The sequence below is a fragment of the Giraffa tippelskirchi genome, chromosome 6 (genome assembly GCF_054371585.1).
Source record: "Giraffa tippelskirchi isolate mGirTip1 chromosome 6, T2T-mGirTip1v1.2.pri, whole genome shotgun sequence".
In the NCBI taxonomy this organism is placed as follows: domain Eukaryota; kingdom Metazoa; phylum Chordata; class Mammalia; order Artiodactyla; family Giraffidae; genus Giraffa; species Giraffa tippelskirchi.
The window spans coordinates 124,992,153-125,019,682 of record NC_137280.1 but is presented as its reverse complement, the minus strand read 5'-3'; the positions used below and the strand labels follow the sequence as shown (position 1 = coordinate 125,019,682).

The 27,530-nt window shown below is 41.4% G+C and overlaps 4 protein-coding genes across 4 annotated transcripts; all 4 read right to left on the bottom strand.

The window, feature by feature from the left end:
* Window positions 1-2,003: 2,003 nt before the first annotated feature.
* LOC145510915 (protocadherin alpha-10-like) lies at window positions 2,004-5,223 on the bottom strand. The gene is made up of 2 exons (XM_081503094.1): window positions 2,706-5,223; window positions 2,004-2,018 (listed from the first exon to the last, which is right to left on the bottom strand). The coding sequence occupies exons 1-2, from the start codon at window positions 5,085-5,087 to the stop codon at window positions 2,004-2,006; spliced, it is 2,397 nt and encodes a 798-aa protein (XP_081359220.1). The 5' UTR covers window positions 5,088-5,223.
* Window positions 5,224-8,181: 2,958 nt separating this feature from the next.
* LOC145510914 (protocadherin alpha-10-like) lies at window positions 8,182-10,650 on the bottom strand. Its single transcript, XM_081503093.1, has one exon. The coding sequence runs from the start codon at window positions 10,648-10,650 to the stop codon at window positions 8,182-8,184; it is 2,469 nt and encodes an 822-aa protein (XP_081359219.1).
* Window positions 10,651-13,516: 2,866 nt separating this feature from the next.
* LOC145510271 (protocadherin alpha-9-like) lies at window positions 13,517-17,170 on the bottom strand. The gene has a single exon (XM_081501057.1). The coding sequence runs from the start codon at window positions 17,168-17,170 to the stop codon at window positions 14,735-14,737; it is 2,436 nt and encodes an 811-aa protein (XP_081357183.1). The 3' UTR covers window positions 13,517-14,734.
* LOC145510272 (protocadherin alpha-7-like) lies at window positions 14,911-27,449 on the bottom strand. Its single transcript, XM_081501058.1, has 2 exons — window positions 22,751-27,449; window positions 14,911-17,459 (listed from the first exon to the last, which is right to left on the bottom strand). Exons 1-2 carry the CDS (start codon window positions 25,139-25,141, stop codon window positions 17,454-17,456), a joined length of 2,397 nt encoding a protein of 798 aa, XP_081357184.1. The 5' UTR covers window positions 25,142-27,449; the 3' UTR covers window positions 14,911-17,453.
* Window positions 27,450-27,530: the final 81 nt, after the last annotated feature.

Genomic DNA, 27,530 nt, shown 5'->3' with positions numbered 1-27,530 from the left:
TCTACAAAACTACAGAATATAAGCAGTGATGTTCACTCTGTGCTATCATGACTCATTGAAATATACAGTTATTTGATCACAGATTATTTGTTCAATTGGCACAATCTCTCAGGCAACAGTAAGACTGAAGAAGACTGAATTCTGAAAGACCCACACACATTCAAAGATTTTTATGGGAAATATACACCTTTAAAGCTATTACTGAAGTATACAATTTTGGAAACACTGATCCTTCACTGATATTCAGGATCCAAGAAATAATCATATTACCACTTATATGTGTCAAAACATAATTATTATTGTATTAATGTAAAAAGGATAAGTACATGTATATATATGTATGTGTGTGTATATATATATATACATATATACATACATATATATATATAATTTGGGTTTGGTGTTCTGCAAGAATGTAGCAGAGCATAGTCTTCTGCTTTTCCTTATATATTGAATGATTTTGCTATTTATATCACTTCCAAACAAGTGATCAACGGTACTTATTGGACAACCCTTAATTATTAATAATGTAAATCTCCTTTCTCAATATGGCATTGACTAAGACAAATGATAATGATGACCATGAACATTCTGAGAAAAGAATCACTTAGCAACATTAAAAAAAAAATCTTAATTCCTATCTCAGTTATGGTATTGTACAAAGTTAATCATGAAGATAATCATGGAGGTTTTTTCCTAAGTAAAACAGAAAGGAGAATTAACATGCATACAGCTTGTGCTTGATTTTTCCAGCCAGCACTATGGTTGGATGGAATCACCAATTCAGTGGACATAAGTTGAAGCAGACCCCAGGAGACTGGGAAGGACAGGGAAGACTGACGTGCTGCTGTCCATGGAGTTGCAAAGAGTCAGACACAACTGAGCAACTGAACATTATACGAAAGATTTACTCTAAAAAGTTGTACAGTTAATAAAAGAATGGCCCTTAAATCTAAGAGATGTGCATTTGAATATCATCTCCATTATAAATTAACTGGATGGCAGTGGACAAGACAGACAAACGTCTCACCATCTCTTATCTAATCTTTAGAACTTGGATAGTTGAATGTACTTTCCAAGTTGCTATAAGATTTAAACAAAATTATGTATTTTAAGCCCTTTACACCATATCTTACAAATAGAAATATCTCAAATGGTGGTGGTTGATTATAGTTAGTGACCAATGTTGTATCCTTGACTCTTGCAGTCTGTAGCTGTGGATGAAGAAGATTCCAGTGCCATAAACCAAGATATAACTTTTCCTTTTCTGAAGATTTCCTAATATTCATCTTAATGGAAATCATCCTACTTTCTGGGTAGAAAATAGCTATCTCAGAATTTCTATTAACTTTACCCTATCTATAATGTGGTTCTCCTCTTACATGTAAATATACCATATATAATTTATTTCTCCATACCATACAATTAAAGAATCTCTAGTTTGCACAACTGAGGCAAAAAGAAAAAAAATCAACTTCTACATTATTTGATTCACACCCTTATAGCTCTAATTTCAAGTTCTCTATGACCTCTTTAGGGAAAACCATTAACATGAATATAGTATTGAAGCAAAAAGAAATTTGTATTAAATGTATCTAAAGTACACAATGTTAAAAAAAATTTAAGTACACAATGTTAGATTTTGAAATGTTGTCAACAGCACCATTGTCAAGTGGAAGTGCCTTTATAGATATTCCATGATTATTAGGCTTAATTTATTTAAAGCAATGTTATTTTGAAGTCCAAGCAGCTTGGTGAACACAGAAAGAAGTATCACAGTTCTGCACATATGAGAAGACATTTTTGAAACTTAAAGCACAAAGGAGTATGAATTTTCCCACAGCCTCATTATAGGTACCATGAATGCAAGAAATAGAAGTATAACCAATGCTCAAATAAATCTTCCAAATAAAAATCAGCAAATTAATGTGGAGGAGAGCAGCAAGCCACCAGGTAATTAGCAAACCCATCATTATATTAGAAAAAAATTTAGTTTGTATATCTCAAGCATCTGAAGACTATGAAGAAAAGGAGTTTAAATTAGAAGGGATTAAAGGCAAAAAAAGTAAAATCATACCCAAAAGAAAGGCTAAAATTCTACCTACTTTATGAAAGAAGCATGCTACTGATTATAAAGAAATGAAATTATTTATAAAATTAAGCCACCTTAACAGCCCATGCCTGACAGTAATACACAAACTTATAGGAAGTTAAGAATTCTAACATGTTTAAACTCAAATTAACCAAATTATGGAACTATGCATTATTATGAAAATTTTGAAGGCATAAACATGAGTGGAGGGCACCAAATAGAATAGAATAAAAAAATAAATAGGAAGAACGAACTTGCTGCAAAATTGAGAAGTAGAATAGTTGAGCCACACCCACATGCTCCATTTCCATCAGTGATACTTTCCTTCTTGGCTGACTTAGCCTTGCTCATTTACAGGAAGCTGTGACAGTCTACTTCATTATTACTAATATTATTATTTCCAACAACTAAATAATATTCTCAAGTGTGTTTAAGAAGATTGTGGCGAAAAGAAATAAAATGACTAGACTTCCATTCTGCTTTAGAATAAACCATCACAAGAAAAAGACAACAAAAAGTCTATTTCAAGCAGTAGACTTACAGTAATTTGTTGGTGAACTACCATGTGACTGACATTAATAGGCATGATACATCCCAGAATTACTGTACTTACATTCTCGCAAAACTCCTGTTGGTCTCCAATATCTCCAGAATTCAAACCTGGGGGAACACTAGGACTGAAGGCGATGAGGTCGGTCTTAGGCGGCCCCTCCCCAGAGCACACCCTCTGTCGCCTCTCCTGCGAGTAAGACCAGCTCCCCACCGCGCTGGAGCACACCAGACTGGGTTTCACCGGCCCGCAAGCGCCCTCATTGGGCGGCGCCGAGCACCGCAGCGCCGTGTACAGCAGCAGCGTGAGCACCAACAGGCTGGACACCGCGCAGATGGCGATGATCAGGTACACGTTCACATCCACTAACGCCGTCTCTGCGCCAGCTGCACCAGACAACGCCCGCGAAGAGGCCTTGGGCGCCTGGCCGCTGTCCTCCAGCGACAGCAGCACGGTGGCCGTGGCCGTCAGCGCCGGCTCACCGTGGTCCTTCACCAGCACCAGCAGGCGCTGGCGCGGCGCGTCCGCCTCGTCCAGGGCGCGCGTCGTGCTGATCTCGCCGGTGTACAGCCCCACGCGGAACGGGCTGCGCGCGCCACCCGCCGGCGGCTGCAGCTCGTACGACAGCCACGCGTTGTAGCCCGAGTCCGCGTCCACCGCGCGCATCTTCGCCACCACGTGACCCGCGCCCACGGACCTCGACACCACCTGGCTCAGCGCGCTGGGTCCTCCGCCAGGCCCGGGCGGCAGCAGCGCGGGCGCGTTGTCGTTCTCGTCCAGCACGAACACCTGCAGCGTCACGTTGCTGCCCAGGGGCGGCACGCCCGCGTCGCGCGCGCTCACCTGGAACTGCAGCAGCTCCAGCTCCTCGTGGTCCAGCGGCTGCAGCGCGTACACCTTGCCGCTCTCCGCGTGCACCGACACGTAGCTCGACAGCGCACGCTCGCCCACCCGCCGCTCCACCAGCGAGTAGGACACCAGCGCGTTCTCCTGCGCGTCCGCGTCTCGCGCCGACACGGTGAAGATGTGGCAGCCGGGCGGGTTGTTCTCCTTCACGAACACGGTGTACTCGGGCTGCGCGAACGCGGGCGCGTTGTCGTTCACGTCGGCCACCTCCACGGACACGCTGGCGGTGGTGGACAAGGAAGGCGAGCCCCCGTCCTTCGCGATCAGTGCTAGAGCATATTCTGACACTTTCTCTCTGTCCAGGGAACTGTCCAGCACTAGCGAATAGTAATTCTTAAAGGTGGTCACCAGTTTGAAGGGGACATGGGGTGTTAGTGAGCAGGTCACCTGGGCATTGCTACCGATGTCATGATCGGTTACACTGATTAGAGTGATGACAGTCCCTAATGGAGCATCCTCTGGAATAGAAAGCAACAGTGACGTCACTAGTAACTCAGGAGCATTATCATTGATGTCCAAGACTTCTATCAAGACTGTGCAGTGACCAAACATTGGAGGATTTCCCTTGTCGACCGCTTCTATTTGAAGTTTCCATAATTTAGTTTCTTCGAAATCTATTTTTCCATTTACTCTTATTTCTCCGCTGTTTGAATCTATGCGAAAAGAGGCTTCTGTATTACTGGAAACATCAGTTGCAAAAGAATAAAGAATGTGGCCGTTTGAACCCTCGTCCAAATCTGAGGCGTTAAGTCTAATAACCAGTGTACCATTTCTTGCATTTTCCAGTAATTTTATACGATGAAGTGCTTTGTCAAAAACTGGGGCGTTGTCATTTGCATCCAGCACTGTGATGTTTATCTCTACAGTGCCTGTCAGTTCAGGTTTGCCCCCATCCGTTGCTTTGAGCACCAAGAGAAGCTCTGAAGCGACTTCTCTGTCTAAACGTTTTTTTAGTACTAGTTCGAGCGGTTTTACCTGCTCATCGTTGCTTGGTACTTCCAGAGAGAAATACTCGTTGGGGGTCAGTCTGTAAGTCAACAGAGCATTCTCCCCGGTATCTGCGTCGGAGGCGCCCTCTAGTGAAAAATGAGACTCAAGAGCCCTAGCTTCGGAAATAAGGAGATTTCTGTGTGTCGCTGGGAACACAGGAGGATTGTCGTTAATGTCCTTCACCACCACCTCCACATGGAACACCTGCAGCGGCCGGTCCACGATCACCTCCAGGTGGATGTTGCACTCCGCGCTCCGCCCGCACAGCTCCTCCCGGTCGATCCGAGAATTCACAAACAAAATGCCATTCTGCAGATTTACCTCCAGAAGGTCCCCGCGGCCTTTGGATGCCACCCGGAACAGGCGGGGCACCAGCTCCGCCAGCTCCAGCCCGAGGTCCTGAGCGATGCGGCCAACAAAGGTGCCGTGTTTGGCCTCCTCGGAGACCGAGTAGCGGACATGATTGCTCCCGGTTTCCCAGGCTGCGAGAAGCAGAAGTGAGAGCAGGAGGCGCCAGGCTCCCTGGCCACCAGATCCTGAAGCTAACATCGCTCCTGGTTAGTAAATCACATTTCCTGAGTAGAAATATATAGTCCTTTGGAGATCTTTCTTTTGAGTCTTAGCCCTGATATCTCAACTAATCTTAACAATATGGGTGTGTGTTTAATCTTTAAAGCACCGGAACAGTGACGGGTCTTTCTGTTCCGGGAATAATCTTTACTTTTTTCCGTTAAAACAATCCTCTCCTTGGAGAACAACGACATCCTGTGGGTCAAAGTGGAAGTGCGTTTGGCGTTCATACTATTTCTTTCACTTACTTGGCTTCTGTCGTGATTCCTTCATATTAGTCTGTTTTTGTCAGCCTTTAATTCTTTCATTCCTTGTGTGTGGTGTGTGACCACTAACTCTTTAAAGCTGGTTTGGTTTTAGAAGTTAGAATTCCAAGAAGAGTTCTATTTTTGATATAGACATCTAAGAGAACATACTACTGCACTATTATGTATATGAACATGAAAAAAATCCATGTTTGTAAGTTACTAGTGATACAGTTTTTTAAAGACTTTTAGAACTTGATAATTTTGAATGGCCTCTTACTAAGTTTATTTAATTGCTAACACTATAATTTTCTATTGCTTAAACCTTATACTGTGTTAAATTACTCTAAACATTTAGTCCAGTTGTGCACAAGATAACTCAAAATGCCAACTTTCTGTTACCTTCTCAACATAATGATGTTTCAAATCAATGCTAATATTCAAGCTACTTCTAAGCTGTCCAAAAACTTATTTGCTCTGATGTTAATGAATTTACCAAATACTGGCTCCTGGAAATCTGAAACATATTTATCTTTGTCTCATTTAAAAGCTTTTTTTTTCCAATTACTAAATCTACCCAGGGTGAATGTCATCATTTCCATCCTGAAGAACAACTTGAATTTGTGTTATATCCACTGTTATTAGTAAAAATTATCTTTACTAATCCCCCCTAAAACCATACTGATCAGAAATCCAAATTGTATTTGTCACTTTGTTCATACCCATTTTATTCCAAAATTGGCTTAAGGAGACTAGGGTGTAAAGAGCATTCTAAATATCATGTAATCACTCAATTTTGTTTTCCGATTTTATCACAAATTTTTTAAAAACAATGAAATTTGCATAACAATTATTCATCTATTCCAATAAAGCTTATCAGTGTTGTCTTAGAAAAAATGTTTTAATCATTCTCAAGATTGTTAAGGAGCCAACTGTCCAATATTTGAAATCTTTCCAGGAACAGGACAGTCATTTGGAAAATAACATTTCTCTCCTTAAAAAAATTACAAGTGGTTATCCAAAAAAAATCTCATGTTTCATGTAAAAGTGAGCTACAGTATTTATCCTGAACATTTTATAAAATAGTGAGTCAATAATTATAAATCTATGCCAAAGATTTTTCACTCTAATTACTTCTCTTTTATTAATTGTGGAAACCATAAATTCAAGACCAACATATTTACCTAAAAGACAGCAGGAAAATTTTAGCATATAGGTGTGACTAAATTCAGAGAGAGATATGACAAGGAAATAAACCTCTGCATGTTTGCTGATAGAAATACTTCAGTTCCTATGGGAATGACTCCATGCTGAAGATCTGTTCCACTTTTGGCTTAAAGAGTTGCTTCATTGATTAAGAACATATGAAAGATAGCTTTTAAAGCTCCCACATTTCAAGGCTATCATATAGCTAAATTACTACAGTATATTAATAAACCTGTGGGTTCTTCACTCATCTTGAAACAGGCTATCACAAATGCTAAGCCATTGAGAGCAAGGGATAGTAATAACTTTCTCATTTTAATGCCATCTAATACAGAGCATGTTAAACAGAGTTAAAAAATAAGATGTTATAGTTTCAAAACAAATGGACTAACTCTTTTTTTGGCAAGAATGTTAAAAGCAATCCTTGGGGATTTCCCTAGTGGTCCAAAGGTTAGGATTCAGTGCTTCACCTGCAGCAGGCTCTGGTTCCATCCCTCGTGGAGAAATTAAGATCCTTCCTTCAAGCTGGGTGGCTCCCAGGGGGAGGGGGTGAAAGTAATCCTTGACTCAGGAAATTTATATGACTTCATTCTAAAATGTCAGTCCTTCTGAATTGAATGAAAGAAACTGTCTGCAAAGTTGTTAAAAATATTTATGTTGGGCTTCCCTGGTGGTTCAGTGGTCAAGAATCTGCCTGCTAATATAGAAGATATGGATTCCATCCCTGGTCTGGGAAGATTCCACATGCTCCCAAGCAACTAACCCCATGCACCACAACTACTGAGCCTGTGCTCCGGAGCCCTGAAGTGGCAATTACTGAGCCCATGTGCTTCAACTACTGAAGCCCATGAGCCCAAAAGCCTGTGCTTTGAAAAGGGAAGTCACTGCAATGAGAAACCCATGCACAGCATTTAGAGGGAAAGCCCTACTCACCACAACTAGAGAAAAGTCTACACAACAACGAAGACTCAGAACAACCAAATATTTTTAAAAATAAAAAATATATTTATCTTAATAACAGAGCCACTGGAAGATACTGTCACATTAAAATTTAAAATCAGTAAAATAAATAAATAAAAATGAAAAATATTTTGAGTCCAAAACCCTTAATTCCATTGATTAGGACATATTTTATGAACTATCTCCCAGTATACATACTCCAAGATGTAAACACTGAAGTTCAAGTATGCATTAAAAGTTATGTTGCACTACACATATTCTTTAAGGAGCAAAACCCACATTTTTACCACAGAGGGAATTGATCATAGCATTCTTTTTGTTAATGCAATAGGGTCATTTCAAATTTTAGATTTAATAATAAAGTACTTTTCTTACAAATATTCGTAACATAAAAAGATACTGGTTTTGGGGAAAAAAACATCAAAACCTGCAACCTACACCAAATATTTGTACGGGAAAATATAAATAAATTTAGTATACATGGCACTTACTAAAAATTGAAGTATCAATCAAAAGGTGATGCCGAGGATACTGTAAACAAAATATAAAGTGAATTTTTAGAAAAAAACAATATTACAAAAGTTATTACAAGAAATGTTTGAGATATTTTATAGAAATATATGTTCTTTGGACAAAAGATAAAGATACTCCTAGAAATATATTTAAGGTGGGAAAACGGGGTAAAATAAAATATTCACGCAGCAAAGCATGAAAATAAAAAAGCAATAACCCACCTTGATAGAGCGGTCGCCTCCAATAGACTGTTCCTCCACTTCCACCTCTGGTTGCGGACACGGAGGAAGACTGGGACTGAAGGCGATGAGGTCGGTCTTGGGCGGCCCCTCGCCGGAGCACACCCTCTGCTGCTTCTGCTTCGAGTAAGACCAGCTCCCCACCGCGCTAGAGCACACCAGCCTGGGCTTCCTGGGCCCGCACACGCCCTCGCTGGGCGGCGCTGAGCACCGCAGAGCCGTGTACAGCAGCAGCGTGAGCACCAACAGGCTGGACACCGCGCAGATGGCGATGATCAGGTACACGTTCACATCCACTAACGCCGTCTCTGCGGCAGCTGCACCAGACAACGCCCGCGAAGAGGCCTTGGGCGCCTGGCCGCTGTCTTCCAGCGACAGCAGCACGGTGGCCGTGGCCGTCAGCGCCGGCTCGCCGTGGTCCTTCACCAGCACCAGCAGGCGCTGGCGCGGCGCGTCCGCCTCGTCCAGGGCGCGCGTCGTGCTGATCTCGCCGGTGTACAGCCCCACGCGGAACGGGCTGCGCGCGCCACCCGCCGGCGGCTGCAGCTCGTACGACAGCCACGCGTTGTAGCCCGAGTCCGCGTCCACCGCGCGCACCTTCGCCACCACGTGGCCCGCGTCCACGGACCTCGACACCACCTGGCTCAGCGCGCTGGGTCCTCCGCCAGGCCCGGGCGGCAGCAGCGCAGGCGCGTTGTCGTTCTCGTCCAGCACGAACACCTGCAGCGTCACGTTGCTGCCCAGGGGCGGCACGCCCGCGTCGCGCGCGCTCACCTGGAACTGCAGCAGCTCCAGCTCCTCGTGGTCCAGCGGCTGCAGCGCGTACACCTTGCCGCTCTCCGCGTGCACCGACACGTAGCTCGACAGCGCGCGCTCGCCCACCCGCCGCTCCACCAGCGAGTAGGACACCAGCGCGTTCTCCTGCGCGTCCGCGTCTCGCGCCGACACGGTGAAGATGTGGCAGCCGGGCGGGTTGTTCTCCTTCACGAACACCGTGTACTCGGGCTGCGCGAACGCGGGCGCGTTGTCGTTCACGTCGGCCACCTCCACGGACAGGCTGGCGGTGGCCGACAGCGAAGGCGAGCCCCCATCTCTCGCAGTCACCACCACCTCATAGATCGCCACGCTCTCGCGATCCAAGACGCTGTCCAACACGAGTGAATAGTAATTCTTGAAGGTGGACACAAGTTTGAAGGGGCTTTCAGGTGTTAGTGAGCAAGTCACCTGCCCGTTGGCGCCGGAGTCACGGTCGGACACGCTGATCAGGGATATGACGGTACCTACCTGAGCATCCTCTAGCACCGGGAGAGCCAAAGAAGTGACAACCACCTCAGGTGAATTATCATTTTCATCCAGGATTTCCACTAGGATGGTGCAGTGACCAACCATGGGTAGGTTTCCTTTATCTGTAACATCTACATGAATTTCATAAGTGTTACTATCTTCGAAGTCAATGGCATCATTGATTCTTACTTCTCCCGTTCTTTCATTAATTAAAAATTTCCTTCTTATGATGGGTGGAACCAAAGAGCTAAATGAATATATTACTTCCTTGTTTATCCCTTCATCCGCATCAGAAGCATTTAGCCAAATGACTAATGTTTGGTTCGCTGAATTTTCATACATCTTAACTTCATACACGGTTTGGTCAAACACAGGTGCATTGTCATTGGCATCTAACACCAGGATCAGCAGAGTAACAGATCCGGTAAGTTCGGGTTTGCCTCCATCAGTTGCCGTTAATAACAACAGAAGCTGTGGGTTTTCTTCACGATCCAACAGTTTGCTTAGAACAAGCACTGGTAATTTGCCTCTGTGCTTTTTGTTTATAATATCAAGAGTGAAAAACTCATTTGAACTGAGTCTGTAAGTAAGCATTGCGTTCTCTCCAATATCCGCATCAGATGCGCCTTCTAGAGGAAATCGAGAGTCAAGCGGTTGAGATTCCAGAATTGAGAGCTTTTGTTCTGAGGTGGAGAAAACTGGCCGGTTGTCGTTAATGTCCTTCACCTCCACCTCCACATGGAACACCTGCAGCGGCCGGTCCACGATCACCTCCAGGTGGATGCTGCACTCCGCGCTCCGCCCGCACAGCTCCTCCCGGTCGATCCGAGAATTCACAAACAAAATGCCATTCTGCAGATTTACCTCCAGAAGGTCCCCGCGGCCTTTGGATGCAATCCGGAACAGGCGCGGCACGAGCTCCGCTAGCTCCAGCCCCAGGTCCTGAGCGATGCGACCGACGAAAGTGCCGTGTTTAGCCTCCTCCGGGACCGAGTAACGGACCTGGCCGCTCCCAGCGTCCCAGGCTGCAACAAGCAGAAAGGAGAGAAGCAGGCGCCGGGTGCTCAGACCGCTGGGTCTGTAGACGAACATCATACCCTTCTTCTGCTTTACAAATCAATAACTGGTCGTCTAGAACACACCCACACGCTCCAAATTTTCCTATTCCATATCTTACATTGAATTTTATCGAAATGGCTGAGATCTCCGAATGTAGCTCTTTCCTAGTCCTTGAGAAACAGGATTATGAGTCTGTTCTGAAAAGTCATTTTTGTGGAAGACAGCGACATCCGGTGGCTTAATGTGTAAGTACAATTCCATGAGTTTAACAGCTCATTCGTATCTTTTCATTCTATTTTCACAAATTTGTATCTTTATGAACTTTCAAAGACACATTATGTTTCTTTTGTATATAATCATAATCACTGTCCATATGCAGTGCAGCATTTTCTTGAATGGAAAAGCACCCAGAAGTAATTCCTTCCAACCATGATTGTCATTAGCTAAATTTGAAGACAACTTTAATATTTGTATAATACTGAGTGTACTAGCTTTTGTTGGATAACAAATTTAACTCTCTTCAACTTTTAACACAATTCACTCTCTTCATCATTATTTTGATTTTAAATAAACCTTATTCAGACACTAATTTCAATCACCAATTCTCTGTGAGACATTTGCAACTTCTAAATGCCAATCATCACTAGAATGCAGAGAGAAGGTCACAGGCTTCAACATCAGAAAGTCCTCTCTTCTTATTCCTAGTCTTCAACTTACTAGCTGTGTGACTTGGGGAAAATAACCTAACCTCTCCATCTCAGTTTCCACTTTGATAACATTCATAGAAGATTAATAATAATATGGTGGTTGCATGAATTATGATATATTAAGTGCCTAGGATAGTACTTTAAGGAGAGTGAGTGTTTCATAAATGGCAGTTATTCTCAGAGCTCACTTTAGCCACATTGTTTTCATAATGCTCAAGACCAAAATTGGTTCTTTGGGAAAAATTGTTACCTATAGAATGGTGTCACCCTATAAAGCCTTTACTATTGCTACTGCACAGGCTGAGCAGTGTTCCTATCTTTAAGGGAACAGAAAAGTGCTTTTATTGAGAAATTAGTTATAGAGGGGGAAGTTTCAGTTTTTTATACACATTTTACATGGGCAAAAAATCTTAATTATGATTTAAAATAATTTTATACTTTGAGTTCTACTTTCAGAGACAACTAATTTCATCTTTGTCATATTTATGTTTTTTCAAATACCCCAAATATAGAGTTTTGGCATTATCTAATAATTTTGTGTTTCAATAGTTTTTCATTGCCTGTGGTAAAAATATTTTATCTCAAAATTCTTGGAATCAAATATTCAGTAACTGAAATTTCCAATTAATACATCTACACTAATGATAAAACCTGAATTTCTCCTTTTCCAAAAAGGAAAACTTAGGAGTTTCGTCTGATCCAAAGGATAATTTCTTTAATTATGTTTTTATTTTTAAAAGAAATCAATAATTTTGAACTGTTGCACTTATTAAGAGCTGGATAATAGAATATTTATCAATAGGAAAATTTATAGGAATGAGGGTCAGTTAATTCACTGATGTATGTGTGCTGCTAAATTCTGATTTTATAGTTCTATACTCCTCTAGAATGATTCTAGTGTCAAAGTCTATTCAAATCCTGATTTTAAGAGTTACTTTTCTTACAAAACATAATCAAAATTTAAATGAGTTCATCTATCCATCCATAGTAGCCATGTTCAGTGTGAGCTGTCAATACTATCTGGAGTCTAAAAATAAGTTTATCATTGATTAATCATCTCAACACAAGGTAATGATATAAGGTAAATTCTATTGCTGTTAATGAACATTTTTGAACCAATTAATAGCATAAATGTCCCAATATAAGTCTCCAGTAATGAATAAAAAGTAGTGTAGTTAAGTTACATCTTGTCAAATAATAAGAACTTACTTTGCCAAGGAACTCATTAGAGCTATTGCATCTAAAACTTCAGTTGGATAAGAGTTACCTGGAATGCTTGTTAAAATACAAATTTTACTGCTAATTTCAGAAATTTGAGGTGATCTCTTGGAACCAGAATGTTCAGTTTTGAGGATAGGCTGACCACAGACCCCAGCCTGCCTCGAATACCCTCTATGTTTGTCTGCATTCTTGTATAAATCTGTATAGTGCCCCTTTCACTCTCAAAAGTGTCTAAATGTCATAACGTTAGTTAGCCCTATCTTGACACTACAGTTCAGGGCCTGGTACAGGGGAGCTTCATTGTTGGTCTCATGATTCTGGCTTGAAGTGAAGAATATTATCTACAGATAAACAGAAGGGTAGTTACTAGGCCAAAGATTGAAGTGTCTTCCAAGCTTTCATCTCTCTGTTTTGGACTTTCCCCTGTTTTGGAACTTCCCAGTTCCCTTATACTGTGCTCATGCTTCCTGATGACCCGAAAAATAAATTGCTAAGATGTTTACTGATCTGAAAACTTGCACACAATGATAACCCATGTTCTGGGAGGGAATAAAGATTAGTATAAGGGACTAAATTATTAATTATATTGATATAATTAAAAATGATAAAGAATAAAATGTATAATTATAGAAGATGTAATAAGTACTTAATGAATAATACTAGGTCTAAGATACTAGAAGAGTGGTGGGAATTTGGGGGGGAAGCAAATGACATTTCTAGTATCCCTCAATCCATATAACATAATCAAATACCTGGACCCACATACAGGTGGCATATGGAAACGGAAAAAGTGCACAGACAGAAATAATTGAAAGTATAAGTCTGGATTTAAAGTGAGTTATGCCAATAGACATAGGTTTTATGACATGAGTTCAGGAAATACTCAAGTTTTGAAATAAATAGAATGGAAAAAGTAGATTGCTTTGTAGTATATACCAAATGTGTTCTTTGGAAACAAGAAAAGCACTGAAGCGTTTTATTTTAAGAGATTTTTACTAGCACATTTATGATTATATGGTAGCTCTACTCTCAAAGCCATTCTGATTTTTCTCTGCTGAGTTTTTAATTAAGAAATACCTGGTAAAACACCTGACACAATAAAGAATAAAATCTCTGAGTAGAAATACAAGGTACATTACAAATATGCAATGCAAGAATAAAGGAAGTTTTTAAAATATAAATTAGAAAAGAAAATGAATGTTCAGACTAGAGTGTGGAGAACCACCAATTTGAAACTCACAAGCCACAATCCAGGAAATGTAAGTGTAACATGTAATAAATGTAAAGGTGCACAACTTCATCTACAGATTTCTGTCTTTTGGACTATTGAAAGGAAAAAAATCCTCTTATCAACTGCTTAAGTTCCATACAGTTAATTTCAACAGAATTCAAAGTGCAGAATGTAGATATATTTTTAATGCTTGAGCATTATTATATCACTAACAGAAAAAAAATTAAACGGAGAAAGTCTTCTTGAGGAAAGAGAGTACCTTTCAGGGAGCATTTTCAATATCAGATAAAACATGAATTTCAGGAAATTTTCTAAGTAACAGAAAAGATTCTTAACCAACATTTTCTTGTGAACCACATTGTCAGACAACATAAAAATTTTTTTTTCTTTTAACAAGAGGGAATGAGTTATATTTGAAACACTTATATTCAAAATGAGATTCCTAAAGTAAAGCATAACTTTTCTAGGTATAGAGGAAGTTACTCATTGAAGTTACAGACACTAATTAGTGCTGACCACCATGTCTCCAAAAAGGTAGACAACTACAGAGTTAACAAGGTCACAGTTACTCATATACCTGCTATGGGGTTGCTTAAAAACAAAAGAATTAAGACTACAGTACCATGCATAGTTCAGAATGGTGTTGCCATTTACTTAAAGGTAACGACTAAATTTGTTTACACCTAATAGTTTTCAGTTAAGGTGGTAACAATGCATCAGTAATTCCATATGACTCCCAGAACAGGTTCTAAATAAAATGAATTCAGTCCCAATAAATATCTGTTTAATGTATGGTTTATAAGAATTCTCTATTGAAGTACAAACAAAACAACTCAAAATAAAAAAAAAAACAAAAATAAATGTATTCACCTTCTGCAAACAAATTTAAACATCCTGGCAGAACTAAGATAAATGGATGAAAACCATTCTAATATACCTTAGAAGATAATTAAGATATTTTTCAAGACGGAATGCAAAAATGAAAAAATAAAATATTAGAATAACCCACCTTACCAGAGGAGTCCAAAGAAGCCTGTGGATCGTTGGCTACAGATCCAGCACACGGAGGTAGGCTGGGGCTGAAGGCCATGAGGTCGGTCTTGGGCGGCCCCTCCCCAGAGCACACCCTCTGTCGCCTCTCCTGCGAGTAAGACCAGCTCCCCACCGCGCTGGAGCACACCAGCCTAGGCTTCCCGGATCCATACACGCCCTCGCTGGGCGGCGCCGAGCACCGCAGCACCGTGTACAGCAGTAGCGTGAGCACCAACAGGCTGGACACCGCGCAGATGGCGATGATCAGGTACACGTTCACATCCACTAACGCCGTCTCTGCGGCAGCTGCACCAGACAACGCCCGCGAAGAGGCCTTGGGCGCCTGGCCGCTGTCTTCCAGCGACAGCAGCACGGTGGCCGTGGCCGTCAGCGCCGGCTCGCCGTGGTCCTTCACCAGCACCAGCAGGCGCTGGCGCGGCGCGTCCGCCTCGTCCAGGGCGCGCGTCGTGCTGATCTCGCCGGTGTACAGCCCCACGCGGAACGGGCTGCGCGCGCCACCCGCCGGCGGCTGCAGCTCGTACGACAGCCACGCGTTGTAGCCCGAGTCCGCGTCCACCGCGCGCACCTTCGCCACCACGTGGCCCGCGTCCACGGACCTCGACACCACCTGGCTCAGCGCGCTGGGTCCTCCGCCAGGCCCGGGCGGCAGCAGCGCAGGCGCGTTGTCGTTCTCGTCCAGCACGAACACCTGCAACGTCACGTTGCTGCCCAGGGGCGGCACGCCCGCGTCGCGCGCGCTCACCTGGAACTGCAGCAGCTCCAGCTCCTCGTGGTCCAGCGGCTGCAGCGCGTACACCTTGCCGCTCTCCGCGTGCACCGACACGTAGCTCGACAGCGCGCGCTCGCCCACCCGCCGCTCCACCAGCGAGTAGGACACCAGCGCGTTCTCCTGCGCGTCCGCGTCTCGCGCGGACACCGTGAAGATGTGGCAGCCGGGCGGGTTGTTCTCCTTCACGAACACGGTGTACTCGGGCTGCGCGAACGCGGGCGCGTTGTCGTTCACGTCGGCCACCTCCACGGACACGCTGGCGGTGGCCGACAGCGAAGGCGAGCCCCCGTCCCTTGCTGTCACCACTACTTCATAGTTCGCTACGCTCTCACGATCCAAGGCACTGTCCAGGACCAGCGAATAGTAATTCTTAAAGGTGGACACTAGCTTGAAGGGGACATGAGGCGTCAGAGAACAGGTCACCTGTCCATTTTCACCTTCATCTCCGTCAATCACACTGATCAGGGCGATGATTGTCCCCAGCTCTGCGTCCTCTTTGACGGGGAGCCAGAGAGTTTTGATAGTCAACTTAGGAGGATTGTCATTAGTGTCCAAAACTTCCACAAGAACTGTACAGTGACCAGTCAAGGGTAGGTAGCCTTTATCAGTCGCCTCTACTCGGATTTTGTAGGTTTTTCTTTCTTCAAAATCGATGTGTCCTGTAACTGTAATTTCCCCACTTACAGGGTCTATGTAGAACTTAAATTTTATATCAGGAGAAGCGTCACTAGAGAATGAGTAAATAATATCCGCATTCAAGCCTTCGTCTAAATCTGAGGCGTTAAGTTTAATTACCAACGTTCCATTAGGGACGTTTTCTGCTAATTTCACAGCATAGAGTGTTCTGTCAAAAACTGGAGCGTTGTCATTGGCGTCTAGCACGTTGATGAGTAACTGAATGGTGCCAGTCAGCTCAGGTTGGCCTCTGTCAGTGGCCGTGAGCACTAAATGAAGTTCCGGAGATTCTTCCCTGTCTAAAGGTTTGCGTAATACAAGACTGAGAGGTTTTACCTGTTGGTCGGTAGTTGGTACGTCCAGAGAGAAATAGTCACTGGAGCTCAGCCTGTAAGTCAACAGAGCGTTCTCCCCGATATCTGCGTCGGAGGCGCCCTCTAGTGGAAACCGAGAGTCAAGCGGCCTGGATTCAGCGATAAACAGATTCTTTTGTGTCCCCTGGAACACAGGAGGATTGTCGTTAATGTCCTTCACCTCCACCTCCACATGGAACACCTGCAGCGGCCGGTCCACGATCACCTCCAGGTGGATGCTGCACTCCGCGCTCCGCCCGCACAGCTCCTCCCGGTCGATCCGAGAATTCACAAACAAAATGCCATTCTGCAGATTTACCTCCAGAAGGTCCCCGAAACCTTTGGAATCCAACTGGAACAAGCGGGGCACTAGGTCTTGCAGCTCCAGCCTTAGGTCCTGGGCGATGTGGCCCACGAAGGTGCCGTGTTGGGCCTCCTCCATAATTGAATAACGAACGTGGCCACTCCCTGTCTCCCAGGCTGCGAGGATGGCAAACAGTAGTAGTAGATTCCGGTTCCCTTGGTTGCCTTGACTTGCGCACAGCATTTCAAATAGTCGAGCTTATTTCTTCTTAGCGAAAAATTTCTCAATATTAAGGGAACTCTTCTGATTCCGTCAGTTCCATTCTGCTGTGTTCGTCATTGTTCGGCACTAGGAAACTATAAAAGACTCGAGCATCTTTCCTAAGCCTCAAAGATGGCTGTCGCCTTGAATCAGAAAATTTCTCGGTGGAGAGTGACATCACGTGGCCCAAAAAGTAAGTACATACTCCATGGCTGAACATTTTACCTTATCCAGAGAAATTTTACTTCCTTCTCTGAATTTTTTCTTAATCCTTAATGAAATAGAGAACACTATTTGTGTCTTGTTGGAGGCATTCTAGCAAACTAAGTACCTCTAAAATTTAGTATAAACCAAAACTGTGAACTTTTGTTACCTGAGAAAACATTCCACACAATTTTAAAATAATCACAGAAATGAAGTAACAATAAAAATGATCAGACAAACAACAAGGAATTTTAAAGTGGAAGATTCTTTCATCCTGTAATTCAGGATCTTCCACATTTATAGATTTAGAGTTTTGGCTAGATGATTTTGGTGACTATTTCTGGGGTCTCTAGGAAATCCTACTGATGAGAAAGAAACTTTCTCATGTCTGAAAAAATAATTTAGGAAGTTGAGCAATTAACTGGGTATTTTCTTAAGTAATTTTATGAATTGAATGTATGTAAACTATTTTAAGAACAGAATTTGCTTTACTATATTGTGTACCAAGATACTATTCTATATTTTTATTAGAAATTATATAACTTGTTTCCAGAAATGTGTTGTGCCTATATCTATATAGTTCAATTTTTCCAAGCCTTAATATTTATGAATATCTTTCTTAAAATCCCCAATATAGTTTATATTATGTCTTTTCATAATATATTTTAATTTCATTATTGTTCATCTTTAGTACTTAGGCCAGTTTCCGGCTTTGAAGCTATGCTTGGGATTCTTCCTTCTTAGTATCTACTTAACAAGGAAAGTTCACTTGTGAATTCTACTCTCATTTCAAACAGCAAATAGATTACTCACATTTAGATTTTAGTGCTTCTCAAGAGTAAAGGCATAAGTCAACTATACTCCAATATAAATTTTTTTAAAAATTTAATTGGTAGAGGCAAAATTATCAGTTTATGGTGCCACTGATACTCCTATATATCTTTCTTTTCTTTCATATTCCTACAGCAACCTAAGAAACATTTTTACCTAATGCTGTTATCCTTGATTATTGCAGTAGCTTCCTAGATTTTCTTTCCATCCAAACTTTTGAAATACAATGTTGACGTCTTTGCTTAAAATCTTTTGCTAGCTCCCAACTAACTTCTGAAGAATCCAAATTTCTTAATCTACTACTCAAAGTGACTTAGTCTAGTACTCAAAATCAAGAGATATTTTCATATCACTTTTTTGCCTTTATTTTATGTGAACCATATGTTTTCATCAAAATGGATTATTCTATGTTTCCAGTCAATTGAGGCCTGTGGGTGTCTTCAAATTTGCTTAATTTTCTCCTTAACAGAAGTGTTCAGGGGAAATTTACTCATTTTAAAACACCATGACCCTTCCAAGTGTTCCTTTAAAAATGCAAACAAGGAATGATTTTCTTTCAACTGCAGCCCCACTTTCACACCTGTTTTAATATCTTCTTTTAACTTGTATGACTCATGTGTTTTTTATCTCAAGCTTTTCAAAGTCAGAGGCTGGGTTTTCATAATTCAGTGGTTTCTGGCATGCTGACATGGTCTTGAAATCCTCTAAAGATCTATTAATGTTTAATGAAGATAAATAGCTATATTTTAAAAGTTATTCTATAACACTCTCTATATATATGGCTTACTTCCTTAGTTAGTAGGAAGTAAGTACCACTAATTTTTAAATCGTCAATAAGACATATTGTGTATTTCTTTTTAAGGAAAAGGAAACACTACTAATGGAAAAGAACGAAGATTTCAAACACGTTCTCAGACTTCTGATTTGAAGCAACTTATAAGCATGGAAAAATACATCACTGTCCACACAAGATAGTCTAGACTTTCCCTAAGGAGGTTTCATCTTAATAACTTTCTAGATCCAAAAAGATTTTCTATACCCAGCATGCTAATTGGACTTTCCAAAACCTGTGACAATTGACTTTTAGATGAATTTTTTATTCTACCCCAAAGGATTCAAAGCATTGAGACATTCTAGGTTAACCTGAAAATAACTTCACAAAGGATGATTTTTACATAAGAGTAATATGGAAAGTCATAATGACTTTCAAATATTTCAGTTTTTCCATTTCCAAATATGAACTCTTTGTACTCTTTTGAATAATAGTAATTAAATTTTCTTATACACATAGTACTTGCCATAGTTTTATAAGCAATTTTATAAATATTTACTTATTTGATACAAAAATTCTATGCAATAGAACTCATTCATCATTCATAGGATATGAAGCCAAGGAATTGAAATAACAGATGCTTTAACAAACATTATATGAAGAAAAATTCATAGAGATTAAATTTTGATACAGGATGCTTCAGGGTTCACAGTATTTAATAACTGAGCTCTGGTGCCTTTCAGTTTAAGAAATATTTAATAGCTAAAAGCTTAGCATTGATAAAATAGTGAAAAGTATTAAAATACAGATGTAGATTTTGACTCCCTCTTTGTGATAGGCATACTTCCAAATTGAAATTCAAATACCAATTAGAGAGTTGGAGGAACACAGAACTAAAATGACTGAAATTATGAGACTTGTCAAGTAAATGGTAGGTGGTGGAAACAGTCTTTGTTTCTAATCAAGCGATTTAAAAAAAATAAAGAGTTAGGAGGAGAATTGAGTGATTAAAGTTATACCTGAGAATCAGATAAGCATGGAATAGGAAATCTAAGAGTACCATCACTTTCACAAGGTTAAAACTCCATATTTGATTCAAGTAGTACAATAAAAATAAGCATACATAACAATACACAGCCATTTAAGTTGAAGACTAAAATTTAAATTATTCCTTTTATGTCATGTAATTTTAATAACCAAATATAGGCAGTGATGGCATTGTAAGAAATATAAAATAAACTGCAAAATAACACTGATTTCAGATTATGTACAATTGATCAAAGGAAATAACATGAGGTCACAAATTATTATATTGCTGACCAAAACTGATAATAAGATGAAGAAATATGTTAATAACAAAATATAAGAATTGAGAATACCAGAAACCCTTCATTCTATTCCATTAAATTCCACCATTTTCTCCAAAGGAAGACGCTCAAAATCTATGGCTGTCTGATTAACATCAAGGCAGGTCAAAGAGTTATAAGAAAAAATATTTTAAAAAGACAAGAAGAAGCAAAAAAATGAAAACATGAAATGGCAAACTAATAACTTTCTTGGACTTTCAAAATTTTACTCTATAACACTAAAAATCTTTACTTGAATTAATGAGCCCTAACATCTGCATATTCTATGTAATGAAAATTTATAAATTTATCAGTTGGTCACCAAGAATGGCATTAATACATACTTCTTCTATTCAAAACATTTTTCTAAATCATATATAAAATAAAATTCAATGCAAAATATTTTCTCACACTACTCCAACTCATCTACAAAGGGCTGATAGTATTTTATTCAATGTTAATAATTAGAGTTAAGTAGATTTTTATCAATCTAAAAGCAATTATTTACTATACTTACATCCTCAAAACATATTAAGTGATTGACATGACAAAAGTTATCTGATAATAAAGAATATATCTTGAAATAGTAAAATGATCTATTTGATATTGTATTGAGAGAATATTGTATTGTGAGTTTTTTGTGTATTTTCTCTTTGGGGGTTTTTTCTTTGTTTGGCTGAGTAATTTGCAGAATCTTATTCCCCCTATTAAGGATTGACAAACTTGGGTCTCCAGTAGTGAAAGCACTGAGTTCTAAACATTGGACCTCCAAGGAATAACCTGATAGTTCCTATTTTTATTATTCCTGTTTTTTATTACCTATTTTTATAATTTCTGGTCTATAATAAATATGGGATGAAAACATTTAAATTTTGAGAAGAAATTATTATTCTTTATAACTAAACTCAGATATGCAGACAACACTACTCTAATGACAGAAAGCGAAGAGGAACTAAAGAGTCTCTTGATAAGGGTGAAAGTGGAGAGTGAAAAGGCTGGCTTAAAACTCAACATGCAAAAAACTAAGATCATGGCATCCTGTTCCATCACTTCATGGCAAATAGCCATGTGGAAATAGTGACAGATTTTATTTTCTTGGGCTCCAAAATCACTGCGGATGGTGACTGCAGCCATTAAACTAAAAGACACTTGCTCCTTGGAAGGAAAGGTATTACAAAGCTAAACAGTGTATTAAAAAGCAAAGATGTCACTTTGCCAACAAAGGTCCAGATAATCAAAGCTATGGTTTTCTCAATAGTCATGTATGCATGTGAGAAGTGGACCATGAAGAAGGCTGAATGTGGAAGAATTGATGCTTTTGAATTGTGGTGCTAGAGAAGACTCTTGAGAATCCCTTAGACAGCAAGGAGATCAAACCAGTCAATCCTAAAGGAAATAAACCCTGAATATTCATTAGAAGGACTGATGTTGAAGCTCCAATATTTGGGCACCTGATGCAAAGAGCCAAAGAGCTGACTCATTAGAAAAGACCCTGATGCTGGGAAAGATTGAGGGCAAGAGGAGAAAGGGGCAACAAAGTATGAGATGGTTGGATGGCGACACTGACTCAACGGACATGAGTTAGAGCAAACTCCCAGAGATAATGAAGGACAGGGAAGCCTGGTGTGCTGCAATTCATGAGATTGCAGAGTTGCACATGATTTAGCAACTGAAAAACAACATAACTAAACTGCTTAATATACCAATAGAGAAACTCTATATAAATACAGGCTTCCCTGGTGGCTCAGACAGTAAAGAATAACCCCAAAGTGCGGGAGATCCAGGTTGAAAATAATACATAAAAACTTGTAGATATATCTGTATATCTATATACCAACAGTGAGAAAGAGAAGAAAATGAAATGTATGGACTCTGATCTTAAGTGAGTATATTAAAACTAATCACCAAACAATACTTCAATATTATCAAAACACACCATGTGAAGGCTAAAAAGTACACACAATATATAATCATGAAAAATAAATGCTATGTGGAGGAATACATATACACTGGATGTTCTTACTGTTCATAAAGTGAGGTATTACAAAGGATAAAATCATATGCAATAAGAAATTCATCCAAGGAAAATTTTAATTTGACCAGAAATCCAACTTGGAGAAATAGTTAATAATGTCTGATAGCACTGAGAAATTGCAACTAAATTCACTATATACATGTATATAAAATGATCATGTTTTACACGTTATGGGAAATGTTATACAACAACTATTTCTCAATAAATCTGGGAAAACTAATGATTAATTGTAGATATTTATAAACCACAATAATGTTTGAATATAGAACTGTGAAATTTGCTACACATTATAAAAAGAAAATGTATGAAATACGTTTAAAGTAATTATGAAATTTCATCGTAAATAATTATAATATAAATATAAATAGACTTACTTCCTTGCAATGATCAACATTTAAGTCTTGCTGTTTGCCTATGTCTTCAGCACCTGGGAATGGAGGCAGGCTGGGACTGAAGGCCATGAGGTCGGTCTTGGGCGGTCCCTCCCCAGAGCACACCCTCTGTCGCCTCTCCTGCGAGTAAGACCAGCTCCCCACCGCGCTGGAGCACACCAGACTGGGTTTCACTGGCCCGCAAGCGCCCTCGCTGGGCGGCGCCGAGCACCGCAGCGCCGTGTACAACAGCAGCGTGAGCACCAACAGGCTGGACACCGCGCAGATGGCGATGATCAGGTACACGTTCACATCCACTAACGCCGTCTCTGCGCCAGCTGCACCAGACAACGCCCGCGAAGAGGCCTTGGGCGCCTGGCCGCTGTCTTCCAGCGACAGCAGCACGGTGGCCGTGGCCGTCAGCGCCGGCTCGCCGTGGTCCTTCACCAGCACCAGCAGGCGCTGGCGCGGCGCGTCCGCCTCGTCCAGGGCGCGCGTCGTGCTGATCTCGCCGGTGTACAGCCCCACGCGGAACGGGCTGCGCGCGCCACCCGCCGGCGGCTGCAGCTCGTACGACAGCCACGCGTTGTAGCCCGAGTCCGCGTCCACCGCGCGCACCTTCGCCACCACGTGGCCCGCGTCCACGGACCTCGACACCACCTGGCTCAGCGCGCTGGGTCCTCCGCCAGGCCCGGGCGGCAGCAGCGCAGGCGCGTTGTCGTTCTCGTCCAGCACGAACACCTGCAACGTCACGTTGCTGCCCAGGGGCGGCACGCCCGCGTCGCGCGCGCTCACCTGGAACTGCAGCAGCTCCAGCTCCTCGTGGTCCAGCGGCTGCAGCGCGTACACCTTGCCGCTCTCCGCGTGCACCGACACGTAGCTCGACAGCGCGCGCTCGCCCACCCGCCGCTCCACCAGCGAGTAGGACACCAGCGCGTTCTCCTGCGCGTCCGCGTCTCGCGCGGACACCGTGAAGATGTGGCAGCCGGGCGGGTTGTTCTCCTTCACGAACACGGTGTACTCGGGCTGCGCGAACGCGGGCGCGTTGTCGTTCACGTCGGCCACCTCCACGGACACGCTGGCAGTGGCCGACAGCGAAGGCGAGCCCCCGTCCCTTGCTGTCACCACTACTTCATAGTTCGCTACGCTCTCACGATCCAAGGCACTGTCCAGGACCAGCGAATAGTAATTCTTAAAGGTGGACACTAGCTTGAAGGGGACATGAGGCGTCAGAGAACAGGTCATCTGTCCATTTGCTCCAGAATCTCGGTCAGACACGTTAATCAAGGTGATGACTGTGCCTGGCTGAGCATTCTCTGAGATAGGAAGGGACAGGGAGGTGACAGTCAACACTGGAGGATTGTCATTAGCGTCCAAAACTTCCACAAGAACTGTACAGTGACCAGTCAAGGGTAGGTAGCCTTTATCAGTCGCCTCTACTCGGATTTTGTAGGATTTTCTTTCTTCAAAATCGATGTGTCCTGTAACTGTAATTTCCCCACTTACGGGGTCTATGTAGAACTTAAATTTTATATCAGGAGAAGCGTCACTAGAGAATGAGTAAATAATATCCGCATTCAAGCCTTCGTCTAAATCTGAGGCGTTAAGTTTAATTACCAACGTTCCATTAGGGACGTTTTCTGCTAATTTCACAGCATAGAGTGTTCTGTCAAAAACTGGAGCGTTGTCATTGGCGTCTAGCACGTTGATGAGTAACTGAATGGTGCCAGTCAGCTCAGGTTGGCCTCTGTCAGTGGCCGTGAGCTCTAAATGAAGTTCCGGAGATTCTTCCCTGTCTAAAGGTTTGCGTAATACAAGACTGAGAGGTTTTACCTGTTGGTCGGTAGTTGGTACGTCCAGAGAGAAATAGTCACTGGAGCTCAGCCTGTAAGTCAACAGAGCGTTCTCCCCGATATCTGCGTCGGAGGCGCCCTCTAGTGGAAACCGAGAGTCAAGCGGCCTGGATTCAGCGATAAACAGATTCTTTTGTGTCCCCTGGAACACAGGAGGATTGTCGTTAATGTCCTTCACCTCCACCTCCACATGGAACACCTGCAGCGGCCGGTCCACGATCACCTCCAGGTGGATGCTGCACTCCGCGCTCCGCCCGCACAGCTCCTCTCGGTCGATCCGAGAATTCACAAACAAAATGCCATTCTGCAGATTTACCTCCAGAAGGTGTCCGAGGTCTTTGGACGCCACCCGGAACAAGCGGGGAACCAGCTCCTCCAGCTCCAGTCCCAGGTCCTGGGCGATTCGGCCCAAGAAGGTGCCGTGTTTGGCCTCTTCCAAGACCGAGTAGCGCACCTGGCCACTTGCTGTCTTCCAAATCGAGAGAATTATAAAAAATAGCAATAGATGCCGGTTCCACAAGTCGCCTAGATTTGAGTACATCTCAAATTATTGGGATTTTCTTCCAATCAGTGTATCTTGTTCCAAAATTTAGAGGAATCTTCTTATCCCTTCTTTATTTTCATGATGTGTTCGCCATTGTTCAACCTCCGAATATTAAAACAGAGTGGAGATTCTTTCCAATGTGACTTAATTGTCTTGAATTGAGAGAATTTCACAGTAAAGAGCGACATCATGTGGCCTAAATAGTAAGTACGAATTAAAAAATCAGCTTTGTATTATAAGAACACGAGGTTTTATTTCAACCTGTGAATTTTTCTTTATTTTTCTTAAAGTGTAGGATCATATTTCCCATGCTTGCTTAAGGCTTTATTAGGAGATTTATGTGCCTAATATTTAATATGACCATAATTGTGGCTTCCTCATGCCTTGAAAATATGTTCTTTACAAAACGTTTAAAATTAGGATAAAAAATATTAGTGACAAATTGAATTATGTTAGCAATACTAAATTTTAAAATCTTTAGTTCACAGTTCGGAAAATTCAATTTTCTTATATTTCTTTTAAGAAAATTCCTGTCTCTCTAGGGACCCAGCATCTCAAGAATCTAATGGAAGAAAAAGTTAGGTTGTTTGTTTGGGGGAGCAAGGAATATAAGGAAATAATCCACATTCTTTTCTTAAGAAAGCAGACTTTAATCAAGCTTGTGGTGTTTTATCCTTTTTACTTCTACTTAACAGAGTGAGGTTTTGGTGTTTTTTTTTAATATTTCACCCCTATGTTCCCAATGCAAATAAAATAATTAACATGTGTATTCTAATGCTTTCCCAGTTTTACATGTGCCTAAATGGGTTTTAAATATTGTTGCTGTCTTGAGTTATTACAATAGCTTCTTATTGTGTCATCTTGTCACAACTCCTTTATCCTTCTCTTAATCCTGGCAGTCTTCTTACTGAAAAACACCTTTTATTCCTATTGGTTCACATTTTTGATAGCTTTCAAATAATGATAGAGGTGAGTCAAAATTTCTTAGTGAAGTACTCAAATTACCCAAGAAATTTTTCTCACATTACTTTCCCTGTTTTATTGCATACTGTTTCCTATGGGAACCATATATTTTAACCAAAACAGACTATTCTCTGTGTCCAGGCACATTTCAGATTTTGTATGTACTCATTTCTTTAAGTTCCTCTGTTCCCAAGAATACCTATTATACTCAGTATTCTCTCAAAGGAAACTTTTCCATTTACAAACCGCTAAAAATATCATACCTCTTGAAGGCCTTCTTCAAAAATAAAAATAGGCAGTTATTTCTGTTCAATCCACTCACAGTGATTTACATTTCTTGTACCTGTTATAATATTCAGCCTTCTAAGATGATCATATTTATGTATGACAGATATCTTTATTTTTCTACCAACTTCTTGAAGCCAGGGGCTGGGTCTTGTTAACTCAATGATTCTTGGAACAGCATCATTTTCAGAACTTACAAAAATTAACACTACTATCTGCTTCTTGCATGTATAGAAATGGTGAATACTTTAAATCATAATACAGAATGAATAATGAAAGCATTAAATTAGAAGAAATAAACTCTCCATGAAAAGGAGCCCACCAAATAAAAATCAAACATAAATAAGGGGTTTTCAGTGTTTGAGAACTCAATGCACATTTTACATGAATTTACTTGGTCAAAGTCCACATTCTATTGAATTATTGTCAAATATTAGGCTTCCTGATAAGCTGAGCAATAACATGGGTGTCACATGGTAGTTGAAAGAATGTGAAATTTCTCCATTCACTTTTTCACCCCAATCAGAAGTCTTCTGGGCCTCTCTGGAGGCTCAGAGGTAAAGAATCTGCCTGCTAATGCAGGAGACATGGGCTCAATCCCTGATCCAGGAAGATCCCACATGCCCAGAGAAATTAAGCCCATGAACCACAACTATTGAGCCTGTGCGTTAGAGTCCAGGAGCTGCAACTACTGAGCCTACCAGCTCTAGAGCCTGTGATCTGCAACAAGAGAAGCCTTTACAATGAGAAGCCCATGCTCCACAGCTAGAGAGTAGCCCTTGCTCCCCAAAACTAGAGAACCCCACACAGTAATGAAGATCCAGCAAGCAATAAATAAATAAATTTTTTTAAAAAGAAGAATATTAGTTATCAGGATAACTATTATTATGTACTTTGTCTATAAATAGTTTAAAAGGCCAACAGTAAATGAGCACTACAGACTCTTGGACTCTTGGAATCAACAGGCCCAAAAAGGAATATAGATTTAAGATATGATGAAGACAGTCATTAAACAAAGTGGATAATCAAAAGTGTTGGCTAAGCAGAAGCATCAAAGAAAAGAGAGAGAGAAGGAAAGGAAGGAAGAAGGAACCTGAAGGATAAAACTATAATAAAGTGATGTTGAAATAATATATCA